This window comes from Eptesicus fuscus, chromosome 22 (genome assembly GCF_027574615.1).
Source record: "Eptesicus fuscus isolate TK198812 chromosome 22, DD_ASM_mEF_20220401, whole genome shotgun sequence".
NCBI classification, from domain to species: domain Eukaryota; kingdom Metazoa; phylum Chordata; class Mammalia; order Chiroptera; family Vespertilionidae; genus Eptesicus; species Eptesicus fuscus.
Window position 1 is genome coordinate 11,601,464 of NC_072494.1, and position 20,467 is coordinate 11,621,930.

General features: G+C 40.7%; 1 protein-coding gene across 1 annotated transcript in view; it reads left to right on the top strand.

Moving 5' to 3' along the window:
- The window catches only part of WARS2 (tryptophanyl tRNA synthetase 2, mitochondrial), a 65,460-nt gene that overhangs the window by 26,378 nt on the left and 18,615 nt on the right, over positions 1 to 20,467 (top strand). Inside the window, exons 2-3 of the mRNA XM_008147243.3 lie at positions 5,065 to 5,322; positions 18,358 to 18,438. Of these exons, the coding sequence (XP_008145465.2) occupies positions 5,065 to 5,322; positions 18,358 to 18,438 (339 nt within the window). The remainder of the gene's footprint in view (positions 1 to 5,064; positions 5,323 to 18,357; positions 18,439 to 20,467) is intronic.

Consider the following 20,467-nt stretch of genomic DNA (forward strand, 5'->3'; position numbering starts at 1 on the left):
GGAGAGTGAGGGAGGGAGGGAGGGAAGGAGGGAAGAGTCCTTGGGAGAGGGAGGGGGGAGAAATCTCTGAGAGAGAGAGGGAGGTGAAGGAGGGAGGGGAGGAGAGAGTGAGAGCTCTGGAGTTCAGGATTCTGGTCCCAGCTGCTGTGTGCCCTTGGCCTTTTGGTAAACCTCTCTGTGGCACACTTTCCCCTTCTGAGAAGTGTGTGGGTGGAGGGGAGGTGTTGGTGGGAGCGAGGGAGGGTTCCTCAAGGCCAGGCCAAGCCAACCTTGAAGTCAGAAATTCTATCTGGATGCAGCCCGGCATGAAGGAAGGAGACAGACTGGGTGGGAGCTCGGATCTGCTGTCTGGTGCAGGTTATTTAACCTTGCCTGTCCTTCCCTGGAAAGTGAGGCCAGTAATTCCTGTTCATCGCCTGAGATGAAGATGGCAGGTGCCAGGGAAGTTCTGATAGTGGACGTTCCCCCAAGAAGGAAAAGTCTTGTGTGAAAGCATCCCGTCAGCTGATGGAAGGACAGCACAGGCACAGGGAAAAGGTGCCCAGCTTTTAATATTTGGAAGTGGCTTAAATAAGTCTCTAGGAAACTTTTAAAACTCAAGCTTATTCCTTTTAAATTCTTTCACTGGCCTAACAATAGGTACCAAGTGCTTATCACCTATGCCCTTAAGAAAATCGCAGTCTTTTTTAAAAAGGTAATTTTCCCCCTTTTTAAAAAACAATCTTTCCTTCCGTTTTAATTGTTGACCTACATATTATTTCTTGTTTGGGGGCCATATATGACCTGCTTTCTCTTATACTGAATTAATATTTACTATATTGATTCCCAGATCTGAGCATCTGGTTTCATTTCTAAGCAGAAACAAACCCATTTTTCTCAGTGCTGAGTCAGCACTTTCTCTCCAGACCCCGGGCTCCTGTATTTTCTGGAAGAAAGAGCTGACTGCAGCAGAACAATGCTGAGCCATGGCCAAAGAAAGCTTCAAAGACGCAGCACCTGGGTCCTCCCAGCTGAAGTGCTATTCTGCTATGCAGGGTCGCCTCTGTTTCAGCTCTTAAATCACTAATTGGTAGTGGACACATTTTAAAGAGTTTTGAGGAGATACTCGAGGAGCCTAGGATTGAAATAGTTGGATGACATAAAGGATAGAATTGAGAAACGCTAACAGAGAGCTAAGGAGTGAGAGTGTTAAGCTGTATATTTTATTTACATACAGAATAAGTAGACTTACAGAAAGAGACTTTCATCCCAATTAGTTGATAAGATTGTTGATTACTTAAAAAATATTTTTGATTGATTTCAGAGAGAGGAAGGAAGAGGGAGAGATAGAAACATCAATGATGAGAGAGAATCACCTCTTGGCTGCCTCCTGCACGCCCTCTACTGGGGATCAAGCCTGCAACCCAGGCGTGTGCCCTGACCGGGAATTGAACCTGTGACCTCCTGGTTCATAGGTTGACACTCAACCACTGAGCCACACTGGCCAGCTGCTTACTCCTTTATCACAATCTGTGATAACATGCCATTCATAGGACCAATTGGACATAGTAGCTGTTCAGCCAAGTTTTGGGTTTACCTTTGACTGTGGTTGAGACAGGTGTGATGAACAATTGACGTTGCAGCTGGCTGTAAGCAGGATTCTGTAATGAGTCTTGAAATCTTTTGTTGATGTCTGGTTCCCACCGTCATTGAGTTTCAAAACTAGTAGGCAGCCTCCTTTTAATGTATTTCATTCACTTTCGATTAAATACAGAAGCTCTGTTAATCACAAAAACTATCTTTTCCCATAATTAGCAGCTTGGGATTTTTCAATTGTATTTGGGTGCCCTAGTTAAAATTAAGATCATTATGATTTTTGCATATGCACTGTTCCTTCAGTCAGGAAGAGCTTTAGCTACACCTGCCAGATTGATCAGTATTTTCTCCCTTTGATTCGCACACCCACCCTCTCTTCTGGAACATTTCCGATCCCAGGGCCGCAGCTGCCCACTGGGAGTGCTGGTCCTGTTACAAAATGAGCCAATCACTGTACTGGATGGAAGTGGCATTTGTTAAGGAAATACACCTGAAATAAAAATGAAGCCCTGTTTTGTGAAAATGCTCCTTTTTTGCTCTCAGTACTCTGTGATGGGATTGTAGGTGGATGCTCCAGGCTTCCCATGAGTGAACGAATGCCTGTGGCTAGTCCTAAAGCTGTTTTCTTTGTGGTTTGCCTCCCGTCCACTGGGAAGCCCAGGCTTTCCCCCCGCCCCCCACTCTAGTGCTTTTGAACACAGAACCCCCACCCTCCCACCATCCAAACTCCACATTCCAGCCCTGTGATTTCATGGTACCAGGCGCATCTCCCCCGCCACGCCGCCGGGCTGCCTGCTGACTCTTGCCCGGGAACAGACGCGAACATAAACTCCCCGCAGGATGCTCTCTGTATATTTTTAAGACCAAAAATCCAGTTCTCATTTACAGGCTGTATTTGCTTAATGGCTGCTTAAACATTGAACGAAACATTTCTTGTTGCTCTTACTTCTTGATAACATCATCCCCTCTGCGTGGACATATAAAATCACAGAAACTAGAGGATGAAAAAGATGTATTAGATCCTGTTCGGGCCTGTCCCACTGATCACAATTCCTTTTTCCCCTCTGTCTGTCCTCTGGTGCTTTTCTCTTCTAGTTTTCTCAAGAATTCGTTTCTCCATTTCTCCTGGGGAATAATTCCTTAGTTTGACCATGGAGGGATTGATGTGGAAATATTCCCACTCTTTTTTTTTTTTTTTCAGTTGATATTCCTAGTCTTCATAACTCTTTACATTAACAAAGAGTCTCTCTTCATCCTAGGACAAGTCAAGTATTTCTGGATGGTATTTTTCTCTCTCTTCCATTTATTAAATTCAGAGCTTGTTTTTCTGCTTTGCTTTCTCCCTTCATCAATCAGACCCTAACGCCCATTAATCATTTTTACCTCACTGAAAGCTCCTTTGCTTATTCCCATATCAGGAACCCAGGGCTGGTTAAGGTCTCAAGGTACTGGAGGAAGCCTCAGTGATAGGTACTTATTCTATGCTAATTCCTCTCTCTTTCTCTCTCCATCTCTTCCTTCCTCCCTTCCTACCCTCCCCCCCTCCCTCAATCCCTCCCTCTTTCTCTCCCGCTCCCTGAGCCTCAGTTCTCAACTATGAACTATTTCTAAATTATGATTTGGGGAGTTAGTCATTTGCAGGCCTATTTTGTGTGTGTGTGTGTGTGTGTGTGTGTGTGTGTGTGTGTGTGGTTTTAATTGGTAAGGTATATTTGTTTGCAGTTACTTTGAAGATATATTTCATATCCTCAAAGTCAAAAATCTTTTAGGTCTTCTGAGTGCTTAGATCAAGTGCAACTTTGGATCTATGACATGGCATTCTACTTTTAGGGCTATCATCTCAGGAGCAGAGAGAAAAGTGAGCAGCTATGGGGAAAACAGACCGTATTTGGAGTGTTTGGAATTCCTGGGGACGGGAAAGGCAAATATAAAATAGCCTTGGCACTCACATATCTCTCTTAGGAGCTAGTATCAGGTATAAAGATAAGGACTTTTTAATGTTACTTTTTTAAAAGTTCAGCTCTGTTGAGATATAGTTGATAAAGTTGTAAGATATTTAAAGTGAGCATGGAGATAATATAATTGTGGAAGGATTTCCCCCATGTAGTGAGTAACATATCCATCATCTCACATATTCATGTTATTTGTTTGTTTTTTGTTTGTTGTGGGTTTGTTTTTGTTGTTGTTTTAGTGAGAACATTTAACTTCTGGTCTCCTAGCAAATTGCAATTACACGACACAATGTTATCAACTACAGCCATGGTTTTTACCTTAGACACTCATATACTAAGTGTTTCCTGTATTGGAGGACCCACTGTATGAAGATGTTGGTTCTCCTCAAAGCAATCTATAGACTCCACGAAATTTGATCAAAAACCCCAACCATTTTCTTTTCTCTTGGAGTTTGACAAGATGATTCTAAAATCATCTTGAGTAATAAGTGTAAAGGGCCAACGATGGGTAACTTCTTTTGAAGAAATAAAAAACCAAGTATGATTTATCAAAGGAAAAAGAAGCTGAAGTAAGAAAAAGTTAAGTAACTTTATCAAGAGGTAATATTAGAAATAGAGTGTAGGTTTCCAAATTTCTAGCCCAAGATCCTGCACACTTAATTATATTAATTATATAACTAACTACATTTAATATATACACTTAATTATATAATATTGCTGATATTACATCGGCAATTATTGTTAGAGAAAACTGAATTAAGTAAATAGTAGCCTTTACCCCTAATCTATGGCCTTCATTGCCTTTATTCAAAATGAATGAAATCGCATGAAAAACCCATGAGGTCCCTTTACTTTCCAATGAAATTTGATTCTATGTCTGAAGTCTTTCTCACGGGATCCACAGTCATCTTTTCTTTCTGAGAACTCCCGCCTGTACCCCACTATTTATCTTTCCAAACTGATCAAGGTCATGTCGCCACATTGTACTCTTATCTTTTCATAAACATATCCTCTCTCTCCAATTAGATTGCATTCTCTTGGGGAATGCAAACCGTTTCGTATATGCGTCTTTGTAAGTTTTTGAGTCCAAAAAAACCCATGTTTTATTTATTTTTTAAAATATATTTTTTATTGATTTCAGAGAGCAAGGGAGAGGGACAAAGAGATAGAAACATCAGTGATGAGAGAGAATCATTGATCAGCTGCCTCTAGCACGCCCCACACTGGGGATCGAGCTGAAACCTGGACATGCGCCCTGACCGGGAATCGAACCATGACATCCTGATTCATAGTTCGATGCTCCACCACTGAGCTACGCCTGCTGGGCACACCCCACATTTTAAATATTATTTTCTGTCCCTAATAGCACCTAACGCTGTGCTTTGCACAGAGTAGGCACAAAACAAACGCATAAGAATAATGACTGTCAGATTGCAGTTTAAAAAAACAAGCCTAGCCATTATAGCTATGGTAATCTGGACATACGATTCGTGGATTCTACCCCAGAAGCAAATATGTCTGTTTTCCTCTGTTCCAGAAAGATGCCGTGAGGCGAGTATTCTCCGGCATTCAGCCCACAGGAACCCCTCACCTGGGCAATTACCTGGGAGCCATTGAGAGCTGGGTGAGCTTGCAGAACGAGCCCGGCTCCGTGCTGTACAGCATCGTTGACCTGCACTCCATCACTGTCCCCCAAGACCCAGCGGGCCTGCGCCAGAGCATCTTGGACATGACTGCGGCTCTCCTTGCCTGTGGCATAAACCCAGAGAAGAGCATCCTTTTCCAGCAATCTCAGGTCAGCTTCTCAGATGGGAACCCAGAACACTTTTATTTTCAGATTCTTTGAGGAAGTTTTTGAATGGGTTTACCTAGCTCCAGTTTTTAAAAAATTGGTCAGGGGTGATTTCATCCAATGTGATTGTTTCATTTAAATGTTTTCCTTGTATTCATATCATTAAGTATCACTATAAAGCAGTAGTATTTTTTCAACTTTCCCCCTACTATACGTGGTAAGTGTAATACCAAAAGTTGCGTCTTATTAGTACTTCTGACCCTGGAGTTGTTTTCTGTACTGGGTTGCATTCAAACTGATGACTTCATACTGTTGCCTAATCTCCTGGGGATCAAGGATAGAATTTAGCGACCAGTGGCTTACGTAACTCCAATGTTGCTTTATTGGGGATTGCATTTAGGAGTCCCATTGGTCATTCTTTGTATAATAGCTTTTGAAAAGACTTGAGAGAAGTAGCTGGGAAATTTGGAAGGCAATGTCCAGTGACTTGAGTCCAAGCCAAGAAAGGCTTCAGAACAGAGCCAAAATATTGACTCATATCTTCACTGCGGATGAATCCGTTTACTCTGGTACAGGCGGATAGCCTGGCCTAGAGATAGGGTCCTTAAGAGATTCCCTAGCAAAAAATATGAAAATGTTAAATGGATCATGTCCTCATTACATATCTGCTTTCACCTTATGGCAAAGCCCCAGCCAAGGAATGATATGTTTGGTGGCCATAAACCACCATCCCACTTAGTAGCTCATCACCATTTTAATAGTGTGAATAGAAACTGTGCTTGCCTAGTGCCCATAGAGTGCCTAGGAAGGAGTGCCTAGACATCAGTCCTTTAGAATGACCATAGAGTTTCATTTATTCATGGGGGAGGATGGTAAGTTACTCCTGATGGTTTATCCTGAAACTGAAGGCTTTTGCTTCTGATAGCCATTCTCATGCAGAAGTATAATCAAATAAGCTAGTCTCCCTTTAGCAGCTATTATTTTAAACACCTGACCTCGTGTTCGCAGTGTTCTGGAAGGTGAAAACATCATCATAGTTTGCCGGAAGCCAATTCCAGCATGTCATAATTGCAAGAGTTTCATCAAAAGGTTGATGGAACTTGGGGACTCAACAAGGGCTGAGTCACATATGTTATCACCTGCTGGGAATGGCTAAAGGCATTTCCCCAGGCCTGAAAAGGATGATTGCTTATTGCCAGACAGCTCAGGGCATCTCAATCTACATGTTATTGCCTCCTGTTGGCCAAACACCTGAACAGCTGAAAGCAATGCCCCAATCTGACAATGGATTCTGTACCTAACCCTGGCCTTTGATGTGTATGTCTCCACCTTGCCTTAGGACAAATTGTGTTAATAAAAAGCAAGGGGTCCTGAGACAAGGAGAACTTGGTTTCTTCAGCCAAGCTCCTCTGCCCCTGCCAAATGCCTTTCAAAATTATGTTTCGTCTCTGGACTCTATTAATTTACGCACAGTCTCTTCTCCAGGTTTCCTGAACCCTTCTAGATGCCAGATCAAGACCGCCGGCGTTAATAGTTGTTCATATTTTATGTCTTGCAATATACAAATCAACAATTAACAACTGTTTTCATCAACCTATGCAGTCTCCAATAGTTGGGGATTGGAAAGAAAATACTCATAGCATTTTTAGATCTAGGAAAAAATATTGAAAGTAATCTTTATTAAGATTTATGAAGCCTTTTCATGTATATGATCTCTCTTTTCATCCGCAAAATAGCATATAAGTCAGGCATTACTGTTCTTTCACAGATGAATAAATTAAGGTATGAAAAGAGTAAATAAATTAGAAAATACACTTAAATCCATCTCTGAGAGGTTCCTCATACTTAGTAAAATGCTTAACAAATATATCTTCTTAATTAGCTACCTGAGGCCATACAGCTAGTAGGTGGCAATTCCAGGACTTTTGTTCTCCCCAAGGTACCACTTCTGGAAGATACACTCATGGGAGAGAACCTTATTCTGCCTCCACCAGCCCTTTGCCTCAGGAGCTGGTGGCACACGGGCAGTGGAGAGCCAGACTGACCTCAAGGCCGTCATTATTTCTTGCCTGGACAATTAATTACCCTTTTACTCCTGTGTCAGTCTCAGAAATGGATAGTCCATTTCCCACACTGTCGCATGGTCATCTTTCTACTTAAAATGCATCGGCACCTCCCTTCCAGCCTCGGGGTGAAACTCTAAACTCAGTTTAAGGAGAGCCCTTAGAATGAAGCCCCAAGAACACCAGGCCAGTGTTTCTTCCACTCCACCACTTTCAGTCATCAGATTTTTTGTGTTCCTTCAGGCTATCTGATTAACTTTCACCAATAACTCCGTAGAGCAGAAACTGGAGTCTTTTCTCTGGTTTTATTTTTAGAAAATTTGATAAATCAATTCTTATAAAACATAACTTAGAGACCAGTTGTTTACATTCTAACAAGGATTTTGTTAGTTACTTTATATTGGGAATTTCACAGTGCATTTAATTGATCATTAAATATGTCACAGAGAAAATAGAAATTTAGAGTACAATTGTACTTAAAGTGTTGGGAGCCACTGCCATTTAAAATTAGTTATACCTGATGAACAAAAATAGAACTAGAGACATAGAAGCATCGAACAGACTGTCCAACCTACGAGGGAAGGCAGGGGGTAAGGTGGTAAAAGATCACCAAAGGACCTGTATGTATGCATATGAGCAAAACCAATGGACAGACAGCAGGGGGGTGAGGGCATGTGCTGGGCGGGTGGGAGGGGCTGGGGAGAGGTCAATGGGGGAAAAAGGAGACTCATGTAATACTTTAAACAATAAAGAATTTAAATTTAGAAAAAAATTAGTTATACATGTATTCCTCTCCCCCCTGTCCCCCCCGCTACACGTAATTGTTTACAAGTAAAATTAAGAATATTTGAAATTGTGAATCAGAGGAAAACATTTTTGTTTTAGATAATGTACTCTTTTCACATGTCTCTGTTGTGTTAGGCCAAGTGCTTCCAACTAAACAGAAAGGCTGGTTCCCCAGGTGCTACTGTTGTCTTCAGAGTGAGTTCTAGTAACATTTGAAGCAGGAAAGAATTTAGCTAGGTTATAATGCTGATTTTACCAATAATTTTCATCTCCAATCCTTTGCATTCTTTCTCAGCGGTCTGACTGGAACAATTTAGGCTTATTGAAGATTTTTCTCATTATTTTCCTTTTCTTTCTCTCCCACTGGCCTCTAGTCATGGTGCTTCCCCTAAAATATGTTTGCCATATGTGGGGAACTGTGCAGTCTCTCTGAAAGGTGTGTGTGTGTGTGTGTGTGTGTGTGTGTGTGTGAGAGAGAGAGAGAGAGAGAGAGAGAGAGAGAGAGAGAGAGAGAGACTGTCTATGTGTGTTTGGCAGAGGTTTTCATCCCAATGCCAAAGTCAATGGTCTTTCATTTCCAGCATGCTCGAGTGCAGATCCAATCTGATTCCCACAGCCGTCTGTGAGGCGTGTGTCTCCACATCTTCAGCTGTTACTCTCCTTGCAGTGAATCACCCTGCAGATGGAAAATAAAAGCTGGAGACCGTAGCTTGCGGCATGCCTTCCTGCAAGGCCAGGAGCAAAGGACAGGACATCTTGTTACATAGGGTCCAGACAGTCCAGGGAAGAGTTGAGGGAGGAGAATGGAATCTGCGGCTTTGGAATGTGGCCTCATTCGTTAATTAGAGTCATGTTGTGTTTCCCAGGAAATGAAAATCAATAATAATAAAGGAAAGGGAGCTACGGGGGAATTCAGTTTCTGAATGAAGGCCCGTGGAACTGACTAGATGAATCTTGGCTCGCTGAATACAAACAAAAGTTATGCCTGACCCATGGCCTCTTATCTGAGAGGTGTAACACTGTGGCATAACTGTGGACAGAGAATCTCTTGTGTTTTCACTGGTCCTAGTCATAGTGGAAGCATATCTGAGGACAGATTTGACCTCTCAAGTGGTTAGACCACCAACAACAGGTGCATGTTCAACTCATAACTGAAAAGAAGCAAACAAACATCTGACAGATGGATGGACTTGAGGGATCTATTTGTAAAACGGGCATCATCTCCCAAGTTTCCAGGGAGCAGCAAAGGATCTAAACGGCCCATGGCATAAATAAGAATAACCAAATGCCTCATGTTATTTCCTTCTCTAGGAAGTTTGCAGGTAGTACAACTCCCCCTTCTGCCCCCCATCTATGCTCCTTTGTGACTTGATGAGCAAGTTGTAGTGTTTGTACCTCCTCCATTCTGGGCCACAAGCCTGAACCTCACTGTGACACACTGGGCAATTTTACTCAAGCTCTCTGAGCCCCCTTTTTATGTCTATAATGGGATATTTAAATAATATGATGTATAATACCTAGCAGATGATAACTTCCTCTCATCCTACCCTACTACGCACATACTGCCCACAACCCAGGCTCCTTGATTTATTTATGGGTGGAGTGGAATTGGAAGATGGAGTGGGGGGGAGTGTGTCAAATTAATAACAGTGCCTCTCTTTCTACTCAATAATAAAAATATTTTTTAAAAGAGTTTGTTGTTTGTTTTGAATACTCAGAAAAATATAGTTTTTATTTGCACTTTCCCAGTGATTACTGATTTGAGCATCTTTTCTTTGCTTGTTGGCCATTTCTATTGCTTCATTGGAGTAATGTCTGTTCAAGTCCTTTGCCCATTTTTTTAATCAGGTTGTTTGTTTTTTTGTTTTGAGTCATAGGAGTTCTTTATTTATTCTTACTCTCTTGCTCTTTTTCCTTCTAACTTGAGAATAGCATGTTCTAGATGGGGGTACTTCTTCAGTCTGGGTCCTGGAATGAGAAGGTGTATAAAGCAGAGTTATACCAGCCTGTAACTACCAGTATGTAATGTGAATGAGAAAGAAACCATTGTGGTAAGCCACTTATATTTGGAGTTGTTACCCAGCATAGTCTAATGCTATAGATAAAAAATATACAAGTACACACATATACACAACAAGCGATGGAATTTAGATGGAGGTGTCTTTTAAGTCAGGAGCAGACTGATAGAAGTTGTTTAGTCAGCTTTGGAAATATAGGACTAAGAAAAAATATAGAAAAATCCGTATGTGTACTGAGGGATGTTCATTGGTAAACATAAGGAGGCAGACTAGTTGAAGGGAGTGAATGAGAGTTTATCATTGATAACAGAGCTCTTTTAATTAAAATCAGATCCCCAAACAAGGTTTCTGTTAAGGAGATTTGTCATGGGCATGATAAGAGTTTAATAAAAATAACTTAGCATGAAATTACTAGTTTCCAAGAGGAAATGGTAATTGGAATTTGTGAGTCCAAACGGTTTTCCAGGTGTCCTAACCAAAACAGGACCTGATTCCTGGGAAGATAACATTTATGGGAAATAGTAAAATTCCAAGGGACACTGAGATTATCTTAGACATTTGATCCAGTATTAACTGAACCAATTAATTGCTTAAATGGGTTTGACACCTAGCAACTATATCTTTTGAAATCATGCTATTCTGTATGCTTTTTGTTAATTGAATATTTTGGAAAAATTTTTTAAATGCATTAAATAGTATAACAAACATTCATGTTCCCAATACCAAGGATGAATATTGTTAACATTTTGTTATATTTGCTTGACTTCCTTATATTAAAATACTAGAGGCCCGATGCACGAAATTCGTGCAAGGGGCTTGGCCCTTGCAGCTGCGGTGGCTTGCCTCAGCTCTTGCATCCCTGGCTTCGTTCCGAAGGTCGTTCGGCTATTCAGTCTAATTAGCATATTAAGCTTTTATTATTATAGACAATTACAAGGTTGAGAGCCCCTTTAATTCTTTTCCTTGCCTATTCCCTCTGCCCCTCTTCCCTGCATCCCTTTTCTCTATCCCAAGGCAACCAAAATCTTAGATTTGATGTGTATCAATTTAGCTAGTTTTTCATACCTTTTTTGTGTACAGTTCTATTATATATTCAATAATATATAATAAGTTGATGTGTGTGTTTTTCTAATTACATAAGTGGGTGTCACATTGTAGTACCTTTTTGAAATTTTCTTTTTTCACACAGCACTATGTTTTTGTGATATTTGTTTATATACACAAATCTAGCTCATTTCCTCTATTTGTTGTAAAATAAAATATATTATATTTATATAATATGCCATTATATAAATATAATATATTTTATTTAGACATTCCCGTGCAGGATTTTGAGCAGAGAAGTGACATGATGTATGTTTTAAGGGGTCAATTAGGCTGCTATGTTAAGAATAGACAGTTCGGGAGCTAGTGTGGAAGCAGAGAGACCAGTTAGGAAGGAATCCAGCTGAGATTCGATGGTACTTTAGACCAGAGGGGTAGCAGCAGCCGTGGTAAAAACTGGTAAGATTCTGAAGATATTTTGAAGGTAGACGCAACAAGATTGGCAGGCGGGTTAGATACAGAGTATGAGAGAAAAAGAGGAGTTTTTACCAGAGTAACTGCAAAGATGAAGTTGCCACCAACAAAGATGACAGCTGTGGATAGGGCAGGTTTGGGATGGACGATCAGGAGTTTGGTTTTGGAAGTGTTGAGTTGGAGATGCCATTAGATAGCCACAGGAAGATGCTGGATAGATAGTTGGATATATGAGTCTGGAGTTCAGTGAAGAGGTCTGGCTGGAGTTATGAGTTTAGAAGTCATCAGTTATACAGCTTGCATTTGCAGCCATGAGATGAGATGAAATTGCAGAGTGAGTGCCAAAAAGAATGGGAGTAAAGAAACAAGGACTAAAACCTGGGTGCCTGCAATCATAAGAGGTCAGGGAGATGAGTGGGAACCACACAAAGAGACTGAGAAGAGAAACTATTGGGATAATGAGATAGGGAGAAGAACCAGGAATGCAGTGTCTGGGAGCCAAGTCAAGAAAATGAGTCATGGTGGAAGAAGTCATCAGTTGTGTCAAATGCTGCTAAATATGTTAAGTCGATGACAGCTTGATACCATCTCCATTGCCGACAGTGACGAGTGGTCATGGAGTGGTAGAGGTGAAAACCTGGTTGGAATGGGTTTAAGAAGGGGAGTCTCACCAAACATACTGGCAACTCTGGCATCTTTCCGCCACTGAATTGTCTTGGCAACCTTGTTGAAAATCAGTTGACCATAGATGTGTAGATTTATTTATGGACTTTAAATTATATTCCATTGATCTATGTATTCTAGCCTTATACTAGTACTACTTATTGTGGTATTATTGATTGATTTTTTGGATATTAAACCAAGCATGCATTTGTGGAATAAATCCTACTTGCTCAGATTGTATCATTTTTTATATATGTTGCTGGATTCATCGGTTAGTATTTTGGTGAGGATTTTTGCATCTATACTCACAAGAGGCATTGATCTACGGTTTTCTTTTGTTGTGATGTCATTGCCTGCTTTGGTATCAAGGTAATACTGGCCTCTTAGAATGAGTAGGAAGTGTGCCCTCCTTTTTCATTTTCTGGAAGAGATTAGTGAAGAATTGGTATTAATTTTTTAACTCTTAGTGAAATCACCCTACACCTATGGTTTATTTTTATGGTTTGTTTAGTGATTTTTTGCAGTCGTTCTATAGTCTGTTTTCATTGGCATGTTTGGCCACCATAGTCTCTGCTGGGATAGCTTGTGCTCAAGTATGATTGAACAGAAATTTCCAAATACTTTGATCCTATACTTTCAATCCTTGGCTGAGGGGCTTACACGGGATCTTAAAGTGAGACAGAGGTGAGCGAGTAGGGGTTTCTCAGGTCTTTGCTGGACATGTGCATAGCCATGCACATGCATGTGGCCTTCTAGATGTGCAGGAATATGTCAGGTCTTTTCAGAGGGCATATCATTTTGCAGCTTTTCTCTTTAAGTTGCTTGACCAGCCTCTTGTTTTCCCCTGCTGGTATTAGCACCTCAGGCAGCTGCAACATTAAGTCTTTGCTGCTGATTATTTCTGAAAAACGTCGTAGGGATAGGGTTTTTCCAACAGAGTGAGCTCTAAGTCAGGTGAAATAACAGCAAATTCTGCACATGGGGCTTTTCCAAGGAGCTGTCAGACAGGTCCAGTAGTGACAGTTATCTGGAGATGAGCCTTTATGAGGCACTCCAAACCCAGTCATCCCCTTCCCGTGACAGCTAGGCTGCAGTTTCCATGGCTACCACCCACCTGGAGAGAAGCGGATGGGAATAGGGTGAGTTAAAATGCCACAAAGCTCTCTGATTTTACTGAGATGCAGGTATTTTTGTTAAAGAAATACTCTTCAGATTATTGCCACCGTGGGTTAATTTCCAGAGTTAGAAAAAGTTGACTTTGACAATTTTTGCTAGTGTTCTCATTGCTTTTGTGAAGGAGCAGATTTTCAGGGGTTACTCGGCTATTCCAGAAGTCCCTCCACCTTGTTTTAAACAACAACAAGGTTTTCATTTATTTTATTCAAGGCCCAATGTAGTTGGATTTACTAGCCTCTTTCCTGTTGTCACAAACTGAACACACCCATGCAACTCACACCCAGAATGCTCTTCCTGCCCCTTTCTAGCCGCTAACTATCCCTCTCCCAAGATAACATATTTTTGAAATTAATATCATTTGAATTATTTATCACATACTGTATGGTGTATGGCTTCTTTCACTCAACATTGTGTTTCTGAGATTAACTTGTGTTGTTGAATGCAATTGTTCATTCTCATTGCTGTAACATTCCATTGTATGAATATACCACAAGTTATCCATTCTACATAGGTGGACATTTGGATTGCTTACAGTTGGGGCTGTCACATTTTATTTTTGAGAACGTTCCTGTTAGATATATACCTAGAAATGGACTGCCTTGCTCATATGTTATATAAATGTTGAGTGTTAGTGGATACAATTTTTAAAGTTGATATACTACCAGTTTACATCCCACAGCAGTGTATAAGAGTTCTACTTACTTAATAATCTTGCCATATTTGGTATTATTCAGCCTTTTCACTCTAATCATTCTGATGTGTGTGCAGTGCTATCACAGTGATACCACTTTAATTTGCATGTAATGCATTTGGCCAATTTTCATAGGGTATTCTGCTTTTCTTTTATGAATTTGTAGGAGTTTTTTACATATTCTGTATACCAATATGTTCTATATAGGCTTATATCACCTCCTACTCTGTAACTTGCCTTTTTCCCTCTTTAAATGGTGGTGTTGGATAAAGAAAAGTTGTCAATTTTAATGTGATTTAATTTATCCAGATTTTTGCTTTGTGATTAGTACTTTTTGGATCCTTTTAAAAAAAATCTTTATTGGCCAAAGAAAATTAAAGATGCAGCTGAATTAATTTTTCTGCAAAATATTTTAAAGACCTATCATTTAGGCAGAACACTTTAGTCTATCTTGAAGAATACCAATGTTTCCCAAAGAATGTATTTTACAAATGATTGCCCTTTTTAATTCACAAAAACATCCCCAAAACATCAAGCCTTATATAACTCTATTCCAAAAGGTCTTTTGTTCTTTCCTATCAAACCCAGCAATTCCGTTGAGTATATTCCTTATCCCATTTGTTTCTAATCACCCTGTCTTCTATTTTCAGAGATAATAGAGCCCATTAGATGTGAAGTCCTCTAACTTTCTGCTCTCTGATTCTATCCCACAAGATATAACCTCATCTTATATTTATTTCCCCCCCTGTTTCTGTGGAAGATGTTCTGAAAAGCAGGTCTGTCCTTAGTTAAAAAATAAAACAAAATTTTATTCTCTAAACCCTACTGGTTATTGCCATCTCTCTCCTTCCTTTAAAAAATGTTTCAGCCTGGCCAGCGTGGCTCAGTTGGTTGAGCGTTGTCCTATGCACTGAGAGGTCACCAATTTGATTCTCAGTCAGGGCACATGCCTGGGTTAAGGGCTTGATCCCCAGTAGGAGGTGTGCAGGAAGCAGCCGATCGATGATTCTCTCTCATCAATGTTTCTCTCTCTTCCTCTCCTTTCCTCTCTCTATAAAATCAATAAAAACATTTTTTAAAAGAAAGACATGTGGTAAAATTGCATAGAACTGTATATACCCACACAATGAGTGCGTGTAAAACTGGTGAAATCTAAATAGGGTGGATGGATTGTGTCAAATTCATTTTCCTGGTGGTGATAGTGTACTATAATTACGCAAGATGTTGCCATTGGGGAAACTGGGTGAAGGGTATACTGGATCTCTCTGTATTACTTCTTACAACTATATGTGAGTCATCTCAAAATAAAAAGTTAAAACAAAAGTCTTCCTATAAAGTATCCATAATAAGAATGATCATTTATTGAATGCTTACTGTGTGCTAGATACTGTTCTAAGACCTGTCAGGTGGATATTATCATTAACCTCCTTTTCTAAATGACAAAACTGAGGCACAGAGCGGTTAAGTCACTTACACAGGGTCCCCAGCTAATAAGTGGCAGGACTTGCTTTATGATCCTGGCAGCCTCACTCCAAAGAGAGAGCTCTTAACCACTCTGCCACACTCCTTGTACATCTGCCTTCCGATCCTGCCACCTACTCACACTTCAACCGACCTCTCTGTATTTTAGCTTCCATCCAGTCACTGCCTTGCAACTGCTTTTGTTACCAAGTCTGTTGTTAACTCTGATGGATTCTCTTTGATCCTCACCATTCTTTCTGCAGCCTTTGATATTGCTCATACATTCAAGTATTTATTGAGCACCTACATTGTGTCACGCTCTTGTTCTACAGCAGCAAACGAGATAGGCAGAACTGCTGTAACTGACGAGCGCATGCGTCTTTACTGTGACGATTAGGGGGTCAGAACTTGAGTCAGTACTGGCTTGTTTGTGGATGGCCACCTCATGGGTCCAGGCTTTTGTTTTTCTGTGGCTAAAACAGATCATATTATTATTTTGTGGTTTCACAACATAACTCAAAACAGACTATATTTAAATACCATTTTCACTTTTCTCCAGATACAAATCTAAACCTTTCCAAGCAGTTGTCTTGGATATGAGTAAATTAAAAGAACCAAGTCCTGAAGAGTACGACCCTTCTTATTTAATTAGTAATAATAAATTTTGAAAATTAATTCTTTGACTTTTTACCTACATTTTTATGTCTAAGAATAATTTGGATTATTGTTCTGCCCCCTTATTTGGAAACACCAGGAAGATCTCTGCAGAATATGAAAGTCGCATTCCCTATGTCCACATAAAAAGCTACTCCAAGGGAAATACTTGACTTCATGGAGACCTGGTGCTAGCTTTTTGCGTATCGCTCAAGCTGAGCACATGAGCCCGGATTGAAGGAGAGGGGTCATCTTGTCTCTGTCCACACGCCCATTGTTATTTTCTGTGTTGTCATTTCTTTCCCCAATTCAGCAAAGAAGAAACAGAAATCCTCTCCAACTTCTTCATGCCAAAACCCAGCTCTTGTTGTATTACTTCTAATGGGAATGTGTTTTGCTTGATGATTAAAAGCAACCAGAATCCTCTTGCTTCCATCCAGCCTCACTGTTTGTCCGATAGCTGTTTGTTTACGGCAGCGGCAGCAGTTAGCAATTTGCAGGGACAGTGCTGTCAAAGTCGCTGCCTCAGTGAAGCCTGAATGGCTCTTGGAAGAAAGATGACAGATTCAGCCCAGCAACTTGCAAAACTTGAAAAGCGATTCCTTGTCAAATACGTGAAAAACAACTCTTCCCTCCCCATGACTTGAGGGGAAAAATGAGAAACTAGCTTACGCCAGATGGCGATTCCTTGCTAGTAAAATAGGCCTGTGCTGATTCAGCCCCATTCCTTCATGTTCCTTTTGCAAAACCCACAAAGAACACATTTGGGGCCACTTTTCAGAGTTGGCAACGGTCTCTGCTTTTGAAGGAAATCATATGGACACAAATAAAGCCACAATGGATGAAGGGCTCGGAATCCCCGGGGTCCAGAAACAAGATGCATGGGCCTTACATTCCAGGTCATCAGTTAGAACCTGGCCTGGGCCCAAGAATCATCCCAATTGTAACCAGGTTTGGTTACTTGATTAAACTTGGTTGCAACAAAAACAAATTGGGAAAATGTTATATTTTCTTATTGACTAGACCTCTTCTTAAAAAAAAAAAAAAAATCCTTACCTGAGGACATGCTTTCATTGATTTTGAGAGAGAAAGGGAGAGAGAAAACCATTGATGTGAGAAACATTGATTGGCTGCCCCCTGTACACACCCCAACCAGAGATCAAACCTGCAGCCTTTATGTGCATGGAACAACACTCCTACCAACTGAGCCACCCGACCAGCGCTAGACCTCTTCTTTTACAACAAGAAAAAAAAAAGAAGGAAGAGGAGGGACAATAGAAATTATAGTTTGGGATGATAAAGTGATTCCTAAATTTCAACTTATTTTAGGTCTAAAGGATCAATCTGTAAGTCTGTACCTTTCTCTACCATTTACATGGAAGGTATCATGGCTGCTTTCATATATTTATTTTATTTTTTAAAAAAAACATGTTTTTATTAATTTTAGAGACAGGAAGGGAGAGGGAAAGAGAGAGGAACATCGATGCAAGAAACATTGATCAGCTGCCTCCTGCATGCCCCCTACTGGGGATCGAGCCCACAGCCTGTGCATGTGCCCTGATAGGGAATGGAACTGGTGACCTTTTGGTGCATGGGATGACGCTCAACCCACGGAGCCATAGCCAGGGTGCTTTCATATATTTAGAATTTATTTCGACTGGATTTGAACCTGTGTGTGTGCGTGTGTGTGTGTGTGTTTCTTAATAACCTTGGCTTTTTAAAGATGGAACAGATGTCTCAGGACTTAATGAAATCCTCTCAAAACAGTCTTGCTAGGGATGTTGTAAAGAGGATTTAAACACTATACTAGCAATCATATTGTTTGGTTTTGAAGATTTCTCCTTCACCTAAAATTCTGTGCAAGTCCCCTTCACCTGTCCTTTTTTCAAATTACCTTGATTTGGGGTATTTTCAGCCATTTAAGGTGATATCTGTCGTCTGTTTAGTTTTGTCATGTATGTAAGGAAATATTGACCACCTTTGTTAATGTTCTATGTTATTTCTTTAGGTGGCGGAACACACACAATTAAGTTGGATCCTTACCTGCATGGTCAGACTACCCCGATTACAATATTTACACCAGTGGAAGGTAAATGCCAGTAATCTGATTAACAAACAGAAAGGAGTTCAAGGTCCCCATTACGGCTATATCTCCCCCTCCCCACCCCATCCGGCTTGCTTATTTCTGTGGTTGGCTCTGGGAATCCCAAGTTTACTGCCTACCTCGTCTGCTACTCACTAGTGACTAGAAAAGCTATGTTTAAACTCTGTGTCTCAGGGTATTAAATGGAAATGAAAAGGGTTCTCTAAGATTCCTTCCAACTTAAAAACTGGATCAAAATATCCAACATAGTTGATTTAATCTGTATATGGCTGAATCACAGGGCCCTTTGGATAGACTTGGTAATGACCTTGAAGCTACCACATTGTACTTAATCACAATTTCTGGATTACCGGACTTGAAGTTATCCCGTCGGCACTGGAATTACCTGGCAGTGAGGCAAGAATGTTTCCATTGTGGGGGGAAGAGACAGCCTATTTTATTTAACATTTAAACAGGTCGAGTCCAGGCAGCAGTTCAAACCCACAGATAAACTAAGGCTGTACTTTTTCTTAGAAGTTCAACTAAGAAAGGTAAATTGGATAATTCATAGTACTTTACTTCCATTTATTTTTGCAGTTGGATAACCCAAGGGCAGATAGCCCCTGACTCTGTCAAGGCTAATTCCAGTTTCAAGCTGCTCTCCAACAAGATGGTTCAGCAGCCTCTGTATCCGCTGCAGAGATAAGCAGACAGAGCTCAAAAGTGACGGTGCTTAGATAAGATATTGATAATGCTGCAGCATTATTACCTGACAAGAGTGACCAACAAAATTGTTAATGCTTTTGTTTTAGGCCAGGCTTTTCCCGGTTGATTATAAGTCCTCTAGCACTCAATGGAATGCTGAAATCCTCTTTTTAAGAACTGAATACTAATTTCATGGGAAACATCCTGACTTTAAAATAGTGTCTAAGGGCCTCCTGATAACACATCCCTAGTGAATGCCCTGTTGATATCCTGGAGAAGCCTTCCCACGAGCCTGCCAATTCCTGATTTGTGGGGAAAACATGGATTTCAAGTGCCAGCCTTCACCTAGAGCCGTGGTCGGCAAACTGCGGCTTGCGAGCCACATGCGGCTCTTTGGCCCCTTGAGTGTGGCTCTTCCACAAAATACCACGGCCTTGGCGAGTCTGTTTTGAAGAAGTGGCGTTAGAAGAAGTTTAAGTTTAAAAAATTTGGCTCTCAAAAGAAATTTCAATCGTACTGTTGATATTTGGCTCTGTTGACTAATGAGTTTGCCGACCACTGCCTTAGAGCATGTTACTGCCTTCCGTGGTCATCTCTTCGTGAACAAATATTTGTGATGCTCCTGCAAGCCTCCTGCCATGCTAGGTGCTAGAGCCACAGCAGTCAACAAGGCAGGTGGACACAGCCCCTTTCGTGAGGCTTGTAGTTTGTTCGAGAAAAGGCAATTAAACAAGTCATCAGAAAGTGTGAAAGAGCCCACCAGCGTGGCTCAGTGGTTGAGCGTCGACCTACGAACCAGGAGGTCACAGTTCAATTCCTGGTCAGGGCACATGTCCTGGTTGCAGACTCAGTCTCCAGTAGGGGGCGTGCAGGAAGCAGCCAATCAGTGATTCTCATCATTGCTGTTTCTCTCTCTCCCTCTCCCTTCCTCACTAAAATAAATAAATAAATAAATAAATAAATAAATAAATAAATAAATAAATAAATAAATAGAAAGTGTGAAAGACCAAGAGGAAAGTTTCCAGTGCTGTGGCCGGATCTAAGAGCTCCTACCTTGGTTTTGATTGGCACAGTGAGGGGTGGGACCAGAGGCTAGAAGGGTGGGCTCAGGGCTGCTGAGGTCAGGGCTATTTGGAGGATTAATGAGATAATACAGATGTAAGGCATCTGGGGTTGATAATAGGCACTCAATAAATATTAGTGCTCTCCACATCTCTCCCTTTTCTTTGTAATTTCAAGATTCAGTATTCTAATATTAAAAGACTATAAATCTAATGCAGCGGCAATTTTAAACAACTGAGTTCTTTTCCCATTTGCTCATTTTCCAAAT